Source organism: Dicentrarchus labrax, unplaced genomic scaffold (genome assembly GCF_905237075.1).
Source record: "Dicentrarchus labrax unplaced genomic scaffold, dlabrax2021, whole genome shotgun sequence".
Lineage (NCBI taxonomy): Eukaryota > Metazoa > Chordata > Actinopteri > Moronidae > Dicentrarchus > Dicentrarchus labrax.
In genome coordinates this window covers 7,004,855-7,025,949 of record NW_026136714.1, presented here as the reverse complement: position 1 = coordinate 7,025,949, position 21,095 = coordinate 7,004,855, and the positions used below count along the sequence as shown (strand labels likewise).

The 21,095-nt window shown below is 42.5% G+C and overlaps 1 protein-coding gene and 1 long non-coding RNA gene across 2 annotated transcripts in view; one reads left to right on the top strand and one right to left on the bottom strand.

Moving 5' to 3' along the window:
• Window positions 1–21,095, top strand: part of fam172a (family with sequence similarity 172 member A) — a 150,655-nt gene that overhangs the window by 19,087 nt on the left and 110,473 nt on the right. Inside the window, exon 6 of the mRNA XM_051423773.1 lies at window positions 911–1,102. Within this exon, the coding sequence (XP_051279733.1) occupies window positions 911–1,102 (192 nt within the window). The remainder of the gene's footprint in view (window positions 1–910; window positions 1,103–21,095) is intronic.
• Window positions 2,865–12,355, bottom strand: LOC127376681 (uncharacterized). The gene is made up of 5 exons (XR_007887556.1): window positions 12,272–12,355; window positions 11,896–11,986; window positions 8,176–8,286; window positions 7,156–7,262; window positions 2,865–4,854 (listed from the first exon to the last, which is right to left on the bottom strand). It is a non-coding gene; the product is annotated as an uncharacterized LOC127376681 (long non-coding RNA).

The following is a 21,095-nucleotide window of genomic DNA, read 5'->3' as shown; positions in this document are numbered from 1 at the left end:
GACTCAGCGCCTTTCATTAGCCCCCATACACTTTTACTGGTTTATCTGCCTGGCCTATTTATCTCATTATTCCTCTGGAAAATTGCTCTGTTCTACTTTTCTGCTGCCCACCCGCCTGCGTGTATATGGCGTGTGTGTGTGTATTTGTGTGTTAGTGGTGGGTCCGTCCACCTGCGTGGCATTGAACTTGTGACCGCAGATTTTAAGAAGATTAACCACAGCCAAGTATAGGGAGAGGGAATGAGGGAGCACAAGAGAATAAAGGGTAAGATTTTCTCCCCCACTCGGCTCTCTTTGTCTGCTTGGATTAAGTTCTTGCAGCTGCCACCCATGGCTTTTATGGACAGTGTTTGTCTCCTTAGAGATTCTTCCAGGCATACTTGGGAGGGATGCAAAGACACATGGGAAGTGGACGGAGTGCATGCACACACACAAACACTCACTTAGCCTCTCTTTCTGTCTGTACTTTACTTTCTGCCTCAGTTTTAATCACACAAAGGCTGTTTTCTAATCATGATTATTGATGATTAGTGTACTGATGCATATGAGCTTTTTTAATTACAAAGGCCACTGAGGGGATGGCTGTTTTTCCTTAAACTTGTGCATGTAACATAAGAACATTTCTAACGTTTCTCTTCATAATCTTTATCAGGCAATTTTTTGAAGCAGCAGAAATCAAAGCTCTAATTATAAAATCACAATTTCATCATATTTTGCATTTGCTGCTGTTGCATGAAAAGCGCAGAGATTTATTTTGATTGAGTTAAAGGTCCCAAAAGTCTATGAAGTCATGTTCAGCAGTTTTGTTTTCTTTACACAGTTAGGAAAGTGTACATTTTTCTTTATAGAAGACATTTTTGGGGTTTGACATCAGTAACACATGGTAACCTGTGTTTTCCTGAACTTTTAGGTGGATGCTACAGAAGATGAGCCCACCAGTTTTATCTACCTGAGCCCAGATGCCTTGTCCAATCCGTCCAAGCTGCTGGTGCTGATTCAGGGCAGTGGTGTGGTGCGGGCTGGTCAGTGGGCCCGTAGACTCATCATCAACCAGGACCTGGACTCAGGGACACAGATTCCCTTCATCACCAGAGCCATGGCGGTAGGGGGCACAACAAAAGAAGTTCAAGCTATTCTGTTTAATGTTGAACTGATTTTCTGATCTTTCATCCAAGATGTCCTGTTTTCATGTTTCACTAAGAGGGAAGGGTGGTCTGAGTGCACTAAGGACACTGTAAATAATATGTCAGAAGAAGATTTATTGTGCAGCCAGTTCTAAAGACATTATATTTATATCCTCTATTTTCCGCATAGTAGTTTCCTTTGCACAGAGTATAAACTGTGACACGTCTTTGGTGTGTAGAGTTTTGTGGGTTTTTGAATGAAAAAGTCATGCAGTGTGCTCATCATGTGGTTGTACCACCACTACCACAGTGGTTAGCCTGATAGGATATTGGTGTGGCAAGTGCAACACACACTGTTTATTCTGAAGGGCAAGCTTGAATGTTTGGGGCTGTGGAAGGTGTTGTGCACAGTGAGAAGCAGAGTGTCATGGCATTTTGTATTTTTGTATTTGACTGGAGGTTTGAATGTGATTGTGGGTAATTTGTTGTTGCTGTGTGCTTTCATAGGTTATACTCTGGATGTACTGCATCGACCCAATTCAGTTTAACTTCATTGTACAATTTACACCAGTGTGGAGTGGAAAGGAAACTTTGTCCTGGGGTCATATGAGAAATTATATGATGCTGAGCAATTTCTTCACTCCACAGCATCATATAATCAGAGAGGCACATAATAACAAGCAGACATTTATTCACAGGTGCAAACATACTCATGAATGATACTATTACTGTACGGTGCTGAACCCAGTATTGAGGCTTATATTGTCTTATTAGTGAAATGATGCATATACATCAACATGATCATTAATATACAAGAAAACATTCATGCATTCTTATGATGTATGATTCATATGTAGTTCTGTATATTCATGGCTGACTGAGCTGAGAGAGAGGAAGACATAATATAATGTAAAATATAGATTAGTTTTTCTTTCTCTACCGTATGATCACACACGGGTGTATACATCTGTGTGTCAGCAAGCAAAAGGTGGCTCTGCCTGACTTATTATTTTCATCCCCATCTCTGTGTTCATTTGTCAGCCTGGCCACGACTACTTGTGTAATTTCATCGGCCTGCTGTTCAAATTGACTTAAGGGAGATCCTGCTCTCCCTCTCTCCCTCTCTCCCTCGTTCCCTCGTTTCGTCCATCTGAATGCCATAAAGACTTTCACTGCTGTGTAAAGCCCTCTCCTGCTGTGTACAACAACAGGAGAGGTTTGGGTTGCTTGTGTGTGTGTCCACGTGTGTGTTAACGGATGATTTGGCTACCCCAAGACTTTGAATTACAGTTACCCTGGCTGGTATTACAGTTGGAGAAGGCAGGGTTGTGCTGCAGAAAGCCAAAGTGACAGCTTCGATATAGAGAACATGGTGTGTGGAGTGCGAGTGTTGCTCATTCATCATAGTAAACAAGAAATCGTGTTCTTACACCCTGACAAATCATCATCCAGGCATTTACCACACACAGGCCTTGTACTCTGTGTGTGTGTGTGTGTGTGTGTGTGTGTGTGTGTGTGTGTGCGTGTGCGTGTGCGTGTGTGTGTGCGTGTGTGTGCGCGCACTGGAAAGACAGGCACACACATTTACAGTCAATTCATGCTGTCTGCATCTATTACAGCCATGTTTGTGGTTTATTATGTCATACCATGAAATTTGTGTAGATGTATTGGTGCATGTATAGGAGTTACAGCGTCTATACAATCTGAAGAAAGAAGTGCAGTCCATAATTTAGTGCAGCTATTTTTTTGGTAATAAATATACATTTTATATCTTAATTTACATGCATACAGCAAACAAGTGATAAAACATGTCAATCAATAACTCACAAATGAATGACAGCTCTCTGACACAGTAGGCCTGTGACACAGCAAATACGGAGAGCAAAATCCACAATCAGCAGCATTACGCCATATTAAGAGCAAAATCCCGTGACCATGTAAGTTTGTGAATGAGACCACCTGAAGGAATAGTTGTTATTACAGTGCCAGCGCAAAAGCTTTGGCCGGTCCCATGTGGCCTCTCAACCCAACAAGCCATCAGCTCATTTTGATGATTAGTTTCCCTTCAAGGAACTTCAAGGAAAGGATGAGGAGCAGTTAACCCGCCGGGACAATTAGTGTAACTTTTGTCACACTACATACTCATCGACAGTACCCATTATGGTTATTCAGTGTGGTATTTTCAGTGGATTGCAGTATGCTTGAAAAGTACACCGCATGACTAGTGAGCACAATAATACAATCACAATGGTAAGCCAACATGTATTCCATAATTACCACTAACATATCCATATTTGTATAGGCAGTTATTTCGGCTATATTATATTAGGCATTTGACAGCTCTGGCACCATGACAATTCCTCATTATTTTTGATTTACAAATTTTGTTAAGTGCAGTTTTGGGTGAAATGTTGACATTTTGACCATACATTCTATTATGTTTAGATAAGGCTCCGTTTTCCAAAAATGTTTTGTGGCAAGAATCTCTTGCCTCAAGTGCAGCTCATGTGAAGTTACTCATGGGAAGTTGATTGGAAATTCAAAGCCTGCAGCAAAGGGTCAAATGGAGTGCGTTCGGAAAATATGGGGGGAGCTTGTGGCTTCGCAAAACACATGAGCAAGCATGAAAACACACACACACACACACACACACACACACACACACACACACACACACACAAGTTAATTTGACTCATAGTGTGTGTGTGGATGCAGTACAATTCTATGGTATGAATGGGACATGCACATAGTGTCAAGGCATCACCATCTGAAATTCTCAACCATGTTCTTCGGAACTTTGAGTCAGCTGTTTCTCTCTTCCGATGGGAAAAAATAGCTGATTGCGCTAGTTAATCAGGCCCTTCACACAACACACATGCACACACACACACACACACACAAAATCACAGGGTTAATCTCGGGGCAGCCTGTCTCTTACACACCATTTACACCCCATCGCCCGTCTCTGCCTCCCATATCCACTGTGCTCCTGTCTTTGGATATACCACAATCTTTGTCATTCTGCTATATTATGATGACACATTAATAAGCTGGGAAAACGTGTATGTTAAAGATAAGTCTAAAATATGTACACACAGACATGTGCACACAGAGAGAACATACATACACAGACACAAATGCATCTCATTGGGCAGAGGGTATGGCATTTGGCGCAGTGTGTACAGTGCCACTGGGTTAAGAGAAATCTCTGTGTGTTGTGTGTGCAGATCTCATGCATGTTGTCTTTATGTGCATGTGTGTGTGTGCACATGGATGGTGCTATTCCCATAGCCTAGCGGTAAAATGACAGGTGAGAGGAGGATGCTCCAGCAACAACCAGAGAGTGGGGGAAAGAGGTGGAAAAGAGGAATCTGAGATGGAGAGTGGGGGAGTTGGGGAAGGGGTGCAGAGGGAGAAGGGTTATGATTGGTTGGAAGAGGACAGAAGAGGAAAGAAGGAGAGGGGTACAGAGAGGATTGAAGAGAGAAATGAGAGGAGGGCGAGGGAGTGACTGCAAATGGGGTGGGACTGGCAGAGGAGAGACGGGAGTATAGAGAGAGAGAGAGTAGGCAGAAGGCAGGCGTCTGACAGCTCCACTACTGGGAGAGGGCCTCTTAATGACAGCTTATTCCTTCATGATTTCAATTCCTGACAGTCGACAGGTCTGCTTGTTGCATCATGGCAGCTGTATCATTACCTTCTGGCCCTGTCACTGCTCTGCATCCTGAGACTGAGATGGTGGAGGTGGAGGGTGGGCGCCATGGGGTTTGGAGGGGATGGGGGATGGGAAAGAGAGAGAGAGATTGTGAGGTTATAGTCAGAATAATTGAAGAAGGACGGTTTATTGAAAAGTGGGATCATTAGTTACAGTAGCTGTTGGAGTTGAGAGTAGGACTTTTAACTTGTGTAAGTATGTGTCTAAAACGAAAGAAATCACATGAAGGCTTTCATGAGGCCTTCGCTCTCCTTCACCATCTGGCCATGACACAACATAGTTGAGAGGCAAGAAGTGGAAATGTACTAGTGCCTTCTTTCTTTTACTTTACATCACTTCTTAACCCTTTTCCCTCAACTTCTCCCGCAGTTGTCATCTTCTCAGTTTTGCAGGAAACGTTAGTTATCCTCTAGATTTTCTTCATAGGCTTTATATTCATCTGGGGTAATCTGGGTTTTTTCAGATGATCAGAAGTCAGCTTGATTTAATTGTTTTTTGTTTGTTTTTTTTTGTCTATTTTTCTGCATGTTAAATATTTCAAGTATGAATTGATTCATAGTGGCAATATCAAACCTGACAACTCTTCAACTTGTTAAATGCATATAAATGTGCACATGTACACACAAACCACAAAAAATATACACAGGTCGTTAAGAATGACTTAATTTAATTTGGAAGTTGCTAATACAAAAACAGATCTATACCCCCGTAATGCCTCCCCTTTATTACTGCCCTCTCTCTCTCTCTCTCTCTCTCTCTCTCTCTCTCTCTCTCTCTCTCTCTCTCTCTCTCTCTCTCGATAGTGAGTCAGGCTCGACACTGGAGACCCACTGAAAAGAAAGAGGGGGTGTGGTGTTTTCAAAAGTGTGTCAAAAGCCTAGGGGCTTGTATCTGCCCAGAATTTCAATGGAAGGCTGAAAGGGGGCAGCGAAGCAGACAAACTCAAACACAGAAATCCTCTTTTAATTTCTGTCATCCTGCCCACCCTCTTTTTTTCTTTTTCTTTTTTTTAGCAGGATGATGTCCTCTTCAAAATCGCTGCACACTCTGGCATCTGCCTGTGTTGTGTCATGGCCCTGTGTGCTGTGAGGATGTCTCTCTCTCTCTCCTCACTCTCTCTCTCTCTCTCTCTCTCTCTCCAATCACCATTCTTCCTCCTCCTCCTTTCTCATTAGTTCCTCTAATTCCCCCCGAGCTGTGAGTTAACCTGTTTGTATGTGTGTGTGTAGCCCAGTGATAACATTGTACGTACAGTGTGTGTACAGCCTATCTTGGGGCATCAGGTGGCTGCAGAGGCCAGACAGGTATCATTCTATCCAGCCAGCCTGGTTTAGCCAGAGGACTATGTGTGTATGTATGTATGTATGTATGTATGTATGTATGTGTGTGCGTGTGTGTGTGTGCATGCATGCGTGTGTGTGTGTGTGTGTGTGTGCGTGTGTGCGATTGTGTGCGTGTGTGCGATTGTGTGTGTGTGTGTGTGTGTGTGTGTGTGTGTGTGTGTGTGTGTGCTGTCTATGTAAGGGTCAAAAGATGCCTTGCCTTGCTATGGCCTTGTAATAGCAGCCCTGCAAGCAACACACACACACAGGTATACACACACCTCCAGGTGGGAAGGTCCCAGCACATCCTGCAGCTCAGATCAATGCACTTGACACCTTCAAAGGCGGGTGTGGGGCCTGGACTTGCTCTGGGGTTAAACCTCTTTTAAATAGCATCCCGCGGGAAGGCAGCTGTCAATAACCCACCATAATTACCGGGGCCAGGCCCGCCAAGGGCTCGGCTGCACAGGCCAAATTAAAAATTGATCAGAGGGAGAGAAAACATTATTTTGTGGTGGTATTCCCTGTCCTAACAGCACTGCTGCTGCCGTATGCGAAATCTCATCAATTGAGGTCCAAGCTAGATATCTAGAGACCTATTTATCTATCTATCTGCCCCCCTGCCCCCCTACCCCCTTTCGTCCAGATGAACAATGGAGCGCTGTCCCTGTTGTAAAAAAAAATATTTGCATATTAAGTGTCTTTGAGTGTGCACGTCTGTGTGTGAGTGTGTGTGTGTGTGTGTGTGAGTGTGTGTGTGTGTGTGTGTGTGTGTGTGTGTGTGTGTGTGTGTGTGTGTGTGTGTGTGTGTGTGTGTGTGTGTGTGTGTTTGTGCACATGTACATGCAGTACGTAAGTGTGTGCATGTGCATACTGTATGAGCATCAGCTGATTGTTATTTGCTCCAGGTAATCGTACATCATCCCCTATCTGTGTGTGTGTGTGTGTGTGTGTGTGTGTGTGTGTGTGTGAGTGTGAGTGTGAGTGTGAGCACCTTGTAGCAGTGTATTGATTGTGGTCTCATTGAGTTTCTCTTGGCAGGGTGCCTTTATTTGTCAGTCAGAGAACGATATGAAGAAGATATGTTCATCCTCAGGCTTCCTGTAGGAAAACACACAGGCTATTGTTTCACAAGACACTGATAAATGAGAACGACAATTTACAATGGGGTTGAAGTATTTTCTAAAAACACACTGTAGGTAAAAGGTCATAGCACATGATTTTTTTTCATCATTCTTTCTGAATGTCATTGGTGTAAGACATGTTTTCTGCATTATGTGTTTGGGAGGTCCTGTCATTATTGTAATTACCGGTGGCATCTGTAATTTGCATCTAGTGCAAATCTGCCAGATACATAATTCGCACAAGTGCATAAGGAGGAGTACAAATTATGACATTTCACATTTGGGCTAAGAGCAAAGATTGAAAGGAATATATACATCGCACTTTGTCATGTTAATAAGTGTTGATTGGCCTCTATAAACACAGAAAGTGTTGTTTTTATACACTTTCAGTTACAGTAAATTAACTCTGGCAGTTTTACTGTACAGATATTGTTTATCTTGTACAGAATACCTCAGGATTTACACACATAAAAAAAGAAATTGCATTAGAGGATTCCTCCACTAAAAGTAATCCAATTTGAAAAGTGTGACTTTAAACATAGCACTTTAGATCAGTTGTTCCCAAAGTGGCTGCTGTGGAACCCCAGGGTGCCATAAAAACTGGCCAGAAGGTGTGGCAAGATTTGTTTCCAATTTTCGGTGTTCCTTTTTATAACATTTTATCACACATTTGTCACAGTAAATAGACCTAAAATAAATGCTTATAATAGATATTTACTCTGACATTCTCAGCTTAAAGGGGTGGTTTGTGTGTCACTTGGGTGCTGCGGTTTGAAGAAGTTTGGGAACAACTACTGCTGTAGATTCTAAACCTGAACTTGGCGAGTACAGATGTTGCAGTTTGTAACGGTAGTTTACATACACTCAGATGGAGAAAAAAAATCATTTACCTTCTGGATGTGCATATTATGTTCAAATATACTGTCTTATGTACATAGTTGAAAAAGATGTTGAGGGTTGTTTGGTGTATCAGTTTCCAGGCTGCTCATGCCACCATGTTGCTTGGGGGATGAAAAAAAACAAGAGGTTGAAAAACAAAAGAAAATGAAAGAGGAAGACTTTGATCTAATTGTATAACATTATTTGGGAGTGTACAATTTTTAGCCCACGTGTAATAATTGACTTTATTTTTTTCTCAAATGATATCATCAAAAAAGCTTTGTCTCTATGTCTGTGTGTGCGTGAGTGAGTGTGTGTGTCTGTGTGTGTGAGGTGGGTAGTAGGTCATTTGCAGCTGCAGGCAGTGTGTGTGCGTCCCAATGGGAAGGTCTTGTTTAGTCTCTCTTCCAGAGGGCCCCAGGCAGTGTGTGGTGGATACCTCTTCACTCTCTCACTGGGAACACTCCTCTATGGCCAATACACATGTACTCTCTCTTACACACACACACACACACACACACACACACACACACACACACAAAAGACATGCACACACGCATTGAACAATCCTTCACAATATTTTGCACAATTCGCAACAAACTGTGTGGCAGCATGTTCACTATCTGACAGCTAACACGTAACAGCTTTTACTTCTTTTTTTGGATACAGGTGGGTGTATGTACCGTATGTGTTTGAGTCAGTTAATATTACATGCAGACACAAACACACACACACACACACACACACACACACACACACACACACACACACACAAATGCTCTTTCATCCTCTTGTAAATTTAACATGTATCCTCCATCGCAGCAGGTTTGTAGAGGTTAAAAGTGCTTAGCTGTGGAGGTTCCAGGAGGAAATTGAGTTTTGTGAGGTGCTAGTGGTGAGGAGATAGGTGACCCACTGTGAATTTACACTACACTGTGAAACACAGACACACACACACACACACACACACACACACACACACACACACCAGCCACTGAGCATCTCTTAGGGTCAAAGTTGAAACCTGCGGTAAGCTCTCCAGTACCAGTGTCGTGCTCCTGGACTGTGTGTGCCATGCTTTGATCGATGAGAGGAAACTAAGTGCTTAAATAGGGGTTACCAGGGTTCTAGGGGTACGCTAGGGTTAGAGGAAAACAACAACAAATCTTTCTGTTAATAGTTTTAGTGCCGACTCTGTGGTTAGAAATGAAAAAAGTTTGAGGGCTGCTCTGCTTTTCCTGTAGCCATTTAAAATGCAGTTTCAGTTTCAGTAGTGTTATATAGTAACAACATGACTAAACCAGCTTTTCAATCATTCGGCCCACTGGATTATTTGTCATAGATGATTAGTAATATGGCATACATTTATTTGAAGCTGCGGTTTTATCTGTGTTTACCCGTATGTGTTAGTGTCTTGTAGCTGTCTGCTTTTGTGATTTTTCTTTTTCTGTATGTGACCAGACATCGAAGATGGAATCTTTATTTGAAGGCTTATCTGTCTTTTGAGACTGATATTGTCCTGCATTCTCTGTGGATGTGAAATGTACATTTCAGTACATCAGATCATGGCAGTGATGGCGGTGTCTCAGTGTTTCAAGATATGTGTGCTTTTCTGTCTGTGCAAAAGAAAGAGAGACAGACAATGAGGAGAGATGGCATCAGTGATCAGATTTGTCTGCAGCTCTTTTGTCTTCGGCAGCTCAGTGGGTCACTGGATAACTGTTTGTCTATATATCGGTGTGTCCCGTACAATAGGCATCAACATGCATCTTGTAAGCAAGGACATGGTCAAAGCTAAATAGACGGAGATAAAAAAATACATTAACAACTACAGTTACTTGAGAATGACGAACAAGCTAGATGGGGTATTTGTAATCACTTACCAGATAAATATTATGTGTGGAAGTTGAATATATTTTGGCAAGTACAGAAAAAGCAAATTTAAGGGTAAGCAGTAAAGAGGCATGTCAAAGACAGGGTGGGAATATGAAACAAATCTTACAAAATCAGATATGAAAGTAGCACTTTGGTTTACTGTAGGTATAAGCAGATCAGCAGACCAGTTTATGGTTTATTAATGTAACAGTAATGTAACTTATCCTATGAAGACATATTTTACATAATTGCACCTGTGTTTTACGATATTGTCATTCATTATCTATTTATACACCAGCCTTCACTTATGGGTGCCCACAGGAGGTGTTATATATGTTGACAAATATACATTATTAAGCATTTATAACTGCTTGCAACTACATTATAGTGTGGTAGAAAATGTATTCCATGTTCATATACTGCTGGTAAATACTGAATGGGGGACTTGAAGTAAGGTGTTACATATGAAAACACATCATGGATGTCAGCCTAAGACATCAGGTGTGAGGCACTCTTATCTGTCTCGATTTTCTTCTTTACATTTCTGTTTTAAGGAATGCTACAAAATGCTGACATCAGGATCTGAACTTCCTCACTGCACAACAACTATACAAAACATGTTTAGATCCCTTATAGCTCATCCGTTACTTTTTCTGTGTAACTTGTCATCTGTTTCATCAGAGTCAACATCAACCTGTGTATTGACTGATCTTACTCCCCTCCCTTTATCTGGTATTATGGTGCTCGTGATAGGTGTTATTATCCCGCTGTATGCTGACAGCCTATCCCTTAACCCTCTTAGGAGCACACTATGCCACGCTTGGCTGACTTGTTTGCGCTGATGTCAAGTTTTAGCGGTTAGCAGGCGGTTACCATATGCCACTGTGCTGCTGTCGCCCCCGATGTCAGTCAAACGAATGTCAACCTGCGCTCAGAACACAGTACACCATGGCGCACACCCAGAAGCACAGCGACAGTGACAAAAAACACAGTCACTAACACCTATACTGTATACACAAATACATTTTCCTTAAATCAAATGCAGACACAGTGGAGTAAGACGGCAAGAATCACATCCTTCGTGGGTTGCCATGAGAGGACAGTGTGGCTTTTCTCCACGAAGGCCCTGACGTGCTGACTGAAAGATGCACTAGCATCTGCAGTTGTCCTTGAAGTGAAATAAGTCGTGCCTGTAAAACACACAACTAAACATACACATAGATGTATTCTTGTTTCTAATTACAACTCAACCCATTAATTGACTGGAACAGTGGATTTTATCAAGACCTTCCAACAACAATGGCTCATCATACTGACATGTAGTTTATTGTTTTTTTACACAGTAATTGCATCTCAGTGTGTGCATAACTGAGGTGTTGACTCAACCAAATATATTTGTAGCAATGCACAACCAGAGGAAGCCAGAAGTGCTTCTGCTGGGAATTGAACCCCAGTCTCTGTCCCTAGTCATGGTATTATACTGTTATAATTTGTGTCTGATAGATCAGCACACTTGTGATGATCATATCATAATCAGGACACTCTGATTCACTGGCTGCGTTCATAAACTAAAACCTGGTCACATCAGTTGCATCTATTTTCATAAAACAGAAGAGAAGTTCTATTCAAAGCCAAATGATCACTGTTGCCTATTTGGAGCAGTAATATATAATTTTTACTGTAGTGGACAGAAAATAATGTTTTGGCTTTTCACAGAGATTGACAAAAGATGTCCTCTATGCACAAAAACACTTTGCAACAAAGGATAATAGGACAGAAATTGGCTTAAACTCTGTTCCTGTGCTGGCACTGTGTAAAAAAGTGTGGAGAAATAAATCTGTCAGTAGAAGACTTACCTAAATCATATCAATATCAATCAATATGTAAGATGAGAGCCAGCTGCTCCAGGGTAGCTATTTGCTGCTCCCAACTTGCTCTGTGCTCACACTGAGAGAAGATTACACAGTGCAAAGGGATATTTAGTGTTGGCATCAACATAGGAAACAACACCATCCAGAAGCCACACAGGTGGATGGACAAGCATTTGCCGACACAAACATATTTGTCCAAAATGTATACATTGAATGCAGATGTACATTTGCACACACATGCATACAAAAGCAGACACACAGTGAGCTATTTCATCATTCTCTAATAAGTTTTTATTTGTGGTTTCCGATCAGATATAAGTATGTTTGTGAGTAGCTTCTGTTTATTATGCCCTTCACTTACCTGATGGAAGTGTACCTCCCCTATCGCCCTCCGTCCCTCCCTCCCTCTCCACTGTATCCACCGTCAGATGTTGGTGGCTGTTTACTCGTGTTAAGAGTTGTTGTGTTTTGCTGGGTGTTCAGAGCAATGTGGCCCTGCAGCTCTCTGTTCATTTTGACCTTGTATAAACTCGCCCTTCCCTCTCCCTCTCGAGTTTTACTTCCTTTCTCCATTCCTTCTTCCCTTTCTAAGGTTCCTCTTGCCAGTTCATCTCTCAGGCTGCCTCTGTGGCTGTTTTATCCAAAGTATGGTGCAGTAGCCTTTGGAGTCAGTGTCTCTTTGGCCTTTGACAGATCAGGACGGCAGTGTGTAACCATGGAGGACTGGGCTGTTTCTGAATTCCGCTTGGTGTCTCTGTCTCATTTTCTGTCTCTGCCTCCTTTCGCTGCCTCTCTCTTTCCACATTTCTCTCGCTCTGTGTCTAAATTAGACATTAGTTAAACTGCTGAGCACCAGCTTCGATGGACAGTGATAAAGAAGTAACATTATAGTAACAGTAACATGACATGGTATTGTACAACCTCAGGGAATGATGAGAGAGAAAGGCACCATAATCCATTTTAATTTCACTGATATCATTGTATTGAGAGGGAGAGAGAGAGAGGCAGTGGTTTTCAGAGGGAGAGGGAGAGGGGAGGAGAGATAGAAGGGAGAGGGAGAGAAGTGAGGTGTCTCAGACCAGAGACTGTGCTCTAGCTGACTGCAGTGTCTTGTGGTGACCTAGTTGCAACCTCTTTGAAGTCCACAGGCTGATCTCTCTCTCTATAGGCTGCAGAGGAGATCTGCTGCATACAGCTTTATTAGACTGGGATAGAAAAAGAGAGAGAGGCGAATCAAATTCTTGGGGTCTTGAACCTGCCCTAAACCTCCCTTGCCACAGATAGATGTGTGCATGTGTCAGTTTGTAAATGCTTTCAAGTGTGTATTGTGTGTGTAAGGATTTGTTTTTGGCTCTAACAGTGCAGTTGCAATCTGTGTGTGTGTGTGTGTGTGTCTTTGTATGTAGCAGGTATTCCTTTTGGAACATGTAGCTGTAATGTCAGGCCAAACACAGCCTTTATCCTTTAGCCCACCACATTAGGAGACAGTGGTGCATTGTCAGGAGAGCTGACCTAGAATAGTCCAATCACTCTACATCCAGCCCCCTGTCTGCCCTCTCCTGTGATCGCCATGCTGCCAATGCCGCAGTCTATACTGTGTGTGTGTGTGTGTGTGTGTGTGTGTGTGTGTGTGTGTGTGTGTGTGTGTGTGTGTGTGTGTGTGTGTGTGTGTGTGTGTGTGTGTGTGTGTGTGTGACCCAGTTCAGTCGCTGGTGTCGCCAGGTTTGCCCCTGGTGAGGGCATGCATGTTAGGGCACAAAACCTTCAGATGTGTGTGTTCTGTTCAAGCACAGCTGTAGGTGTCTTATATCATCTGTGGTTTGGAAACCTAGCAAAAGGACTTATAATATCTTTATTTCCACATTCTCTGACTGACTTCTCAATTTGACCCCCACCCTTTTATGTCTGTATGTAAATCACTGCCGCTGTCGTCCGTACGTTTTAATTAAGTTACAAAGTAGTATTTTATGTTCAGCGTGTATCTAAGAAGGGACAGAGCAACTACACACAGGTGTGTGTTTGTGTGGTTATGCCGTTGAGGAATACACACACACACATGCACACGCACACACACACAAACACTGTATATGACATGGCCGCTCAGTGAACTCTCTCAATTATCGGGAGCCTTTTTCCTGCACCCCTCCATCCCTCCATCTCGGCATCTTCCCACCTGCTCCCCATTGAGAGCCTGTGTGTGCAGACATACTCTGCTGGGGGCATGCTTAACCTTTTTCCTGCTGCACAACACAAGAAGACTCAGACGCCCATGCTCTTCTTCAAGTTTGGCTTCAATTAAAAAATCCACTTCACTTTTTTTCCTCTCTTTCTTTCTTCGTTTTTCCTCCTCTCTCTCATTCCCTTCCTTTGCCTTCTTTTTGAAGTTAGCCTGGGGCCTTGCAGAGCCTCATCAACCCTTTGCCTTGGCTAGATTGCATACAGGTACCCTCTGTGGCTATTTCAAATGACTTAATTAGCTTCTGAGTGCAGCGGGTTGGTAGAAGTCTCTCTCTCTCTCTCTTTCTCTCTCTCCCCTATTCTCTGCCCCTCTCTCTCTCTCTCTCTCTCTCTCTCTCTCTCTCTCTCTCTCTCTCTCTCTCTCTGTCTTCAGAGAGAGGAAAAATGATTGAGCCCATGTGACACATTTAGTCCCTTGCCGTGTGGTTTCACTTTCTAGGTCATGCTCTGGCTGTGAAGCTGACTGCCTATTGCCTTGTAGAATAAGACGACACACACCAAGACACACAGAGATACAGTGTGAAGTATGTGCATGCATCCGTGCACACACACTCCCCCATTTATGCACAAACACACATGCCTCATTCTATGTTTAGTTTGATTGTCAGTGTGAAATCTTTGGCTTTAGGCTTAATCCACCCACCATCATTTGTAATCTACTTTTCATTGATACAATATTTATTAATTCCATAGCCAAACAGCATGTAAGCCAGACAAGTAAAAATTTTGTTGCTATTTGCTTAGCTAGTTTGGCACATGTTTGCTTGTTTGTAGGCTCAGACACAATCCGACACTGTTTTGTTGTGTTAAGTCTCCAGGCATGAATTCCCATACACACTAGTGATCAAGGTGTGTGCTTCTGTTCAGACTGTTGCTGCGCCTGTGTTTTTATCAGTGACAACAACGTCAAGGGCATGCCCCACTGCAGTACAAATATTCCATGTTGCCATATCCGTCTCAGCCCCGATGCCACAAATGCACCGCACATACATTACACATGGGTACTGCACACACACATATACACAAAGTTGCATGTCTTTTCAGCTCCCCTTCCAGGGGACATAGAGAAAACAGAAACATATTGGATGTTGCCATCTTTGTTGTCCTCTGTTGTTGTTCACGGCTTAAAAGTAGAGTCTGTCAACCTGTATACAGCAAGGAAAGTGGTAGCAGTCTTCCAAAATGTCAGTTTCGCAAACAATCACAAACCATGTCAGAAGTTTTTGTCAATGACAGCTGAATGGTCCCCGTACCTCTTTTAGCATTGTCAACTGTCAAGGTCTTGAAAGTCAGGGAGGGGAAAAGTTTTTGCTCCATAAAGCTTTATTGTAATGAAGTGCCTGACGGAAAGATATGACCACAAGGATGTGATCAGCGATGGTCATCAATGACTAAATGAGTTCTCTCAACCCTCGGGGTGGGAAGGAGATCTCAGGGGGTTTAGGAGAGCAATGTGCCTGTTAACTTCTGGCTCTCTGGTCCAGCTATAGCTTGCTGGCTAGCTTCAGGCCTGTGTTAAAAACCTGGGCCTGCTAAATTAAGTTTGGCTGTGTGCACAGCCTGTGGCACCACACACATACACACATGCACACACAAGTGTAAGTGCAGTTACAGCCGCTTGAAATCAGGCATTCACCCATGAACACACACACACACACACACACACACACACACACACACACACACACACACACACACACACACACACTCTCACATTCTCACATTCTCACATTCACTCTCCCATTACCCAATCTTAATTGGCTACCTTCCCTCTTTCTCTCTTCCTCTCTATCTCTCTCTTGGACAGGCCTACAGGCCTGTTGGTACGCTGGCACACAGCAGCAGAGTTTGGGCGTGCAAGCAGGTCTGGGGGCATGGAAGAAATTGGAGAGAGAGGAGCAGTACAGATGGGTGCTAAGATGAGGTTTAGATCATGATCAGGAGATGAGAGGAGGTACATTTCAGCTATGCCCTAATACAATACTAAAAATCTTGAATATATTAGTGTTACTGTATTTTCACCACCACATATTCAGGCCACTTGTTAAAGCCACAGTTAGAAAGTAGAGTAGGAGATGCCTTTCTCTTTTTCCACTAGCTGAGGAGTTGTCATGTGCTGTCAGCCAGCTTGTTCTCCATGTGCCTGTCACTGCTCTGGATAGGAGCTCTGGGTCCCAGCATCCTGCCAATTGGTGAACTGTGTGTGATTGCGTGGGTGTGTGCGTATGTATGTGTGGATGTTGCCCTCAGAGCACTTTGTTGATTCTGCTCTGCAGTGTCAGTGACACATTGAGCGGGTTCGGTGGGAGTCCCCCTGGTTTCCCTCGTGCTGTGTTTACTCCATCTGTTTACTCCCCAAAAACACTCTCAAATCTATTACCCCTCTCTCTCTCTTTCCCTCTATTTTTCACTCTATATATCTCCCTTATTTACTCCTGACTTCTCTTGACTTGTCGTTTCAAATCAGTTGCTGTGTGGTAGTCAGGTGGTATGCCTGTCGACAGCCAGCGCTCGTCTCTCCCTCAGCAGGAGGCGGGATTGAGTTTTTCTCTCAGCCATCCAGCCAGCCATCTTTTTACTTGAAGAGCAGGAACACATTCTTTTCCGAGATGGATATTTTCAGTATTGTTGATTAATAGAATAGTTAAATAAGAGACTGTGGGTAAAATAAAATTATGTCAAACACAAAAAGAGAGCAATAATGAGAGTTGCTTAATTGTTATTAATGAATTAATTATTTAGTCCATAGAACATCAGGAAATTGTGAAAAATTCCCATCACAATTTCCCAGAGCCCATGGTAATGTCTTTATATTTTTTATTTGTCCTATTTGACAAGCAGGAATACTTAATTTATCTTGGTAAATGACAGATTATCTATAGACATTATCAAATCTACCTATCTTTCATACTGTATGTATTCTAACACTAAAACCCTCACTTGGTACTCTAGGAGTTACACAGTTCTGAAATCATGGTGCTGTTTATTTGAGCTGGATAGGAGCCACCACCAGTGGTGTTTGTTAAACCAGTGTGTACTGTGTTGGAATTCACTCTTCAAGTTTTTCTGTGACTGCAGGAAGTGGTCATTATGTGGGCTTGGATTCAGAGTAACTAGAACTACTGAGTGTTTGACTCTGGCCATATGATGACAGAGGTAATGAATGAATAAATGATTTGAAGGGAAATATTTATGTGAGTTGCTTTCTTTTAAGAATACATCACAGTCTCAAGAGGTTATCTTTGAAATAACATCCAACAAATTTAAATTCATATTAAGTAAAATAGGATTGTGAAATAATCATTGATTTTTCTTTTCTACACAGCATCACCTCTGAAACAACTTCATTAAGCTGTGTGCTCATTATGAAACCTGTGGTGCGGTTTTATAATGCCAGCCCTGAGTCTGTGTGTGATGGTATGAATTGATAGTTTACATACCCAATGCCAAGGGCACAACCAAGGGCTCATGAATGAGAGATGAAAAGAAGCCGAAGTGGAGCAGCAGAGGAGGAGAGAGATATCTCTTTTTTTTCCTCCTCATACCTGCAACCAGCTAATTAGCCTGCTACACCACCAAGCCTCAGCTGCAGGGACAGGGTTCAATAGTTCACCTATCTACCACTGAGCTACAACGATGGTAAACCTGGATTACCTGCTCTACCGGCTACCAAACCCCAGTATTACAAGTACCTGTCTTGTTCAGCAACCTGGAAATCAAATCAGTCCAAAGTGCTGGTGAGGTGGATTTACACAAAATCTGTTGTCCGGAGAAGAGACATAGTTGCTTAGTCCATAATCTCTGTATCATGGGAGAAAAAAGTTTTAGTGACCTGGAGACTGAAGAGCTGGCATATTTAGCAGTAGGGACAGTTATGGGATGAAAGACAGCCAAAGATTTGTTAATGGAATCAGATTTATGACTACTGTCATTTAAAATGGGATGTTATAAATGCTTTGTCCTAGATGTGTCAGCTACACTTGTAAATGATTAAAGGCTATTGATGATATGGACCGTCAATCAGTTTTTGTTGTGACAAGCTGAAGCATTGGAGATTAGCTCTCATCTTGATATTTGATATTTCCAGAATAAGTGAGGCTTCAGTCCGTCAGCCATTGATTGAGATCCGTTATAGATCTTATTCATATATTTACTTTATATTGACATACGAAGCATTAAGCAAACACATATGCTTAGCATGCTGTAAAACAACATAGGTGAGTAAAAAAGACAGTTGGTGTGTGTACAATTAATAACCTCTTAGTGTTTTTTGTAAGTTCTTCTGCAACACAAATCAAATGTAAATACATTACTACAGTGGCCTTAAACCCATCCTCAAGGTTCATTTAACAAGTATGGGAGTTAAGATTGCAGATCTCTGAAAGCAGAAAGCAGTGAGAATGGAATCATAGGTCAATGTTCTAGTTAAGAGCAAAAATGCACGCACACACACCCACATGCTATACACTTACTTTCTCACATCTTTATTTCAGTTCACAATGTATGCTGTGTAGAAGGGAGGCAATACTAGAGATATTTTGTGTAAATCCTGGTGTGTGTGTGTGTGTGTGTGTGTGGGGGGGGGGGGGGGGGGGGGGTGTGTGTGTGTGTGTGTGGGGGGGGGGAGAGAGAGAGAGAGAAAGACTGAGAGAGACAGACTGATTGACAGAGACAGAGATGCCTTTAATGTAGTAGAATAGCCATATAATAGAGGACAGCATATTAAAATTCCATTCGTCTTTCTTCATCATGTTCTGCCTTATTCATCAGATAAAAATTCATCAATTATTAGTCTGATAATAAAAGGATAGTATACCTCAGTGAATGCAGTATTAAGGCACAGAAATACATGTAAGCCTTTGTCAATTTTCACACTTGTAATTATTTTTGTTATTATTATATTTTTTAAGAATCAGGAAAAGAAAATGTGTCATTTTCTTATTAACTCTTACCTTCAACCAAATGTGTTTGTCTGTATGTGTCTCTTTTTCTTATCACACTACTTGATATGAGGAGAGTCTACCCTGCACTCCTCTGATTGTGTGCCAGCTGTACCAGCGCTAGCTTCCTGTTGCTGGCAGAGCAGAGTATAGCAGAGTAGACTTAGAGGGTCGAATCGGGCTAATGAAGTTGTCAGAGGCGTGTAGCGTCGAGGCTGATGGGAGGGCCTGCCAGGCAGCCAATAGTGAGGCTGCCTCTGTGATCAGCCGAGCATGATGGGAGACCACCCTGCGCAGCGAGTGCTGAGGCCCGGCACAGCCCCCAGATCAAAGAGCTGGCCCTCTAATACAGCAGCAATTAGAAAGATGCTGCAGTTTAACACTCACACACAAGCAGAAATGAGTGTGTACACACTCATAGACTTCCACAAAGTAACACCTGGATGCACACAAACATAAATAAATACACCTTGTGTACTGACACACACGTGTATACTTAAAATATACAGTTGGATACACATACAAAATAACTCACAAACACACCAGCATGCACAGACTAACTGAGCGAGTATAACTTTGGATAAAGTAAAAAGGGAATTAAAAAGAAAAAAAACATCTAACAGTTTTGTGTAGATATATTTAGCCTTAAATTCATCTCTTCGGCCCCTTTTGCGCTCTCTACCAGCAGTTCTGTTTTCCTCTTCCAGGTCCATGCCTCTCTCCTCTCTTCCCCCATCTCTCTCTTTCTCTGTGTTGCCCTCCATTAGTTAAGATATCTCATTAATAACCACTTCTCTTGCCTGCCTCTTGTTAGCCTCCAGTGTTAGCTTGCTGCTCGTTCTCTCGCCCCGCCGACTCTCTATCTTTCCTCCCTTCCCTCTCCTCTGCTCTCTCCCCTGCTCTCTGCTCTGCCCAGGGTTCTTGTTTGAAATTCAAGAGTGGTGCAGTGAGACTGCAATAACCTACATACAGATCTCTCTCTCTCTCTCTCTCTCTCTCTCTCTCTCTCTCTCTCTCTCATTTTTCTTTCTATCATCTTGTTCTCTATTATTCCACTATCAGTCCTTTTCCTTTTTAGCCACTAATATCCTTCATTCCTGCCACACTCCAGTGTTTTTTGAATACCATATATATTATTAAAGGTGTAATGTATGTACATATATAAGAATGCTAATGAATGTCTTTATCTTCTTTTTTTCTTCATTTTTTTTCTTCATTTTTCTTTACAAACATCTCTGTCAGTCTGGCAGAATGGTGCACTTTTTCAAGCTTTGTTCTTTTGTTTTTGTCACCACTACGGAAAAGACACGAGGGGGTTCTTGATGTCAAATTGTTCTCTGTTTACCATTGGTTAATTAAAAATGCTGATGCGTCCTACCTCCACCTTGCCTTTCTCATTCCACACCATCCTGCTGTGTCTCCCTGTAGCTTTGCGTGTGCATGTGTGTTTGTGTGTGCATGTGTGTTTGTGTGTGCGTGTATGCAAGTGTGTGACGCTGGAGGCGCAACTCCTGTATGCCCCGCTGACTTCTTGGTGAACTCTCCTGCAGATTAAAATAAAGACAAGGAGAGGAGGAGGCCAGATGAGAGGAAAAAAGTTTTTGTGTGTGGATGTGTGCGCAAACAGGGTGCGGTTGTCTGTGTGTTTATTAGAGGGTTGGGTGTGCTAGCTTGTGTCTGTCTGTGAGTGTGTGTACTTTGTGTGAAGTTCTTTGTGTTTTTACTTGTGTATGGAAGTGGCATATGTTGGCAGTGGGTGGCAGTGCAGGAAAAGCAAGCTGGCTCGCTGGTGGGGAACCTGTGTCACAACACTGAGGGGAAAAAAAAACCTGTCCTTTCTGTGCCGTGTTTGGAAGACGCTGATGTTCGCCATTCCTTTCTTTGAAAAACTTAAGTTCCCCTTTCATGACAGCAAGGACATTCTCCTATTGTTTTTCTCTTGTAGTTTTACCTCTTGCTAAGCAGTTGATTATATGCCAATAGACACAATTTAAAGCCAAATAATAC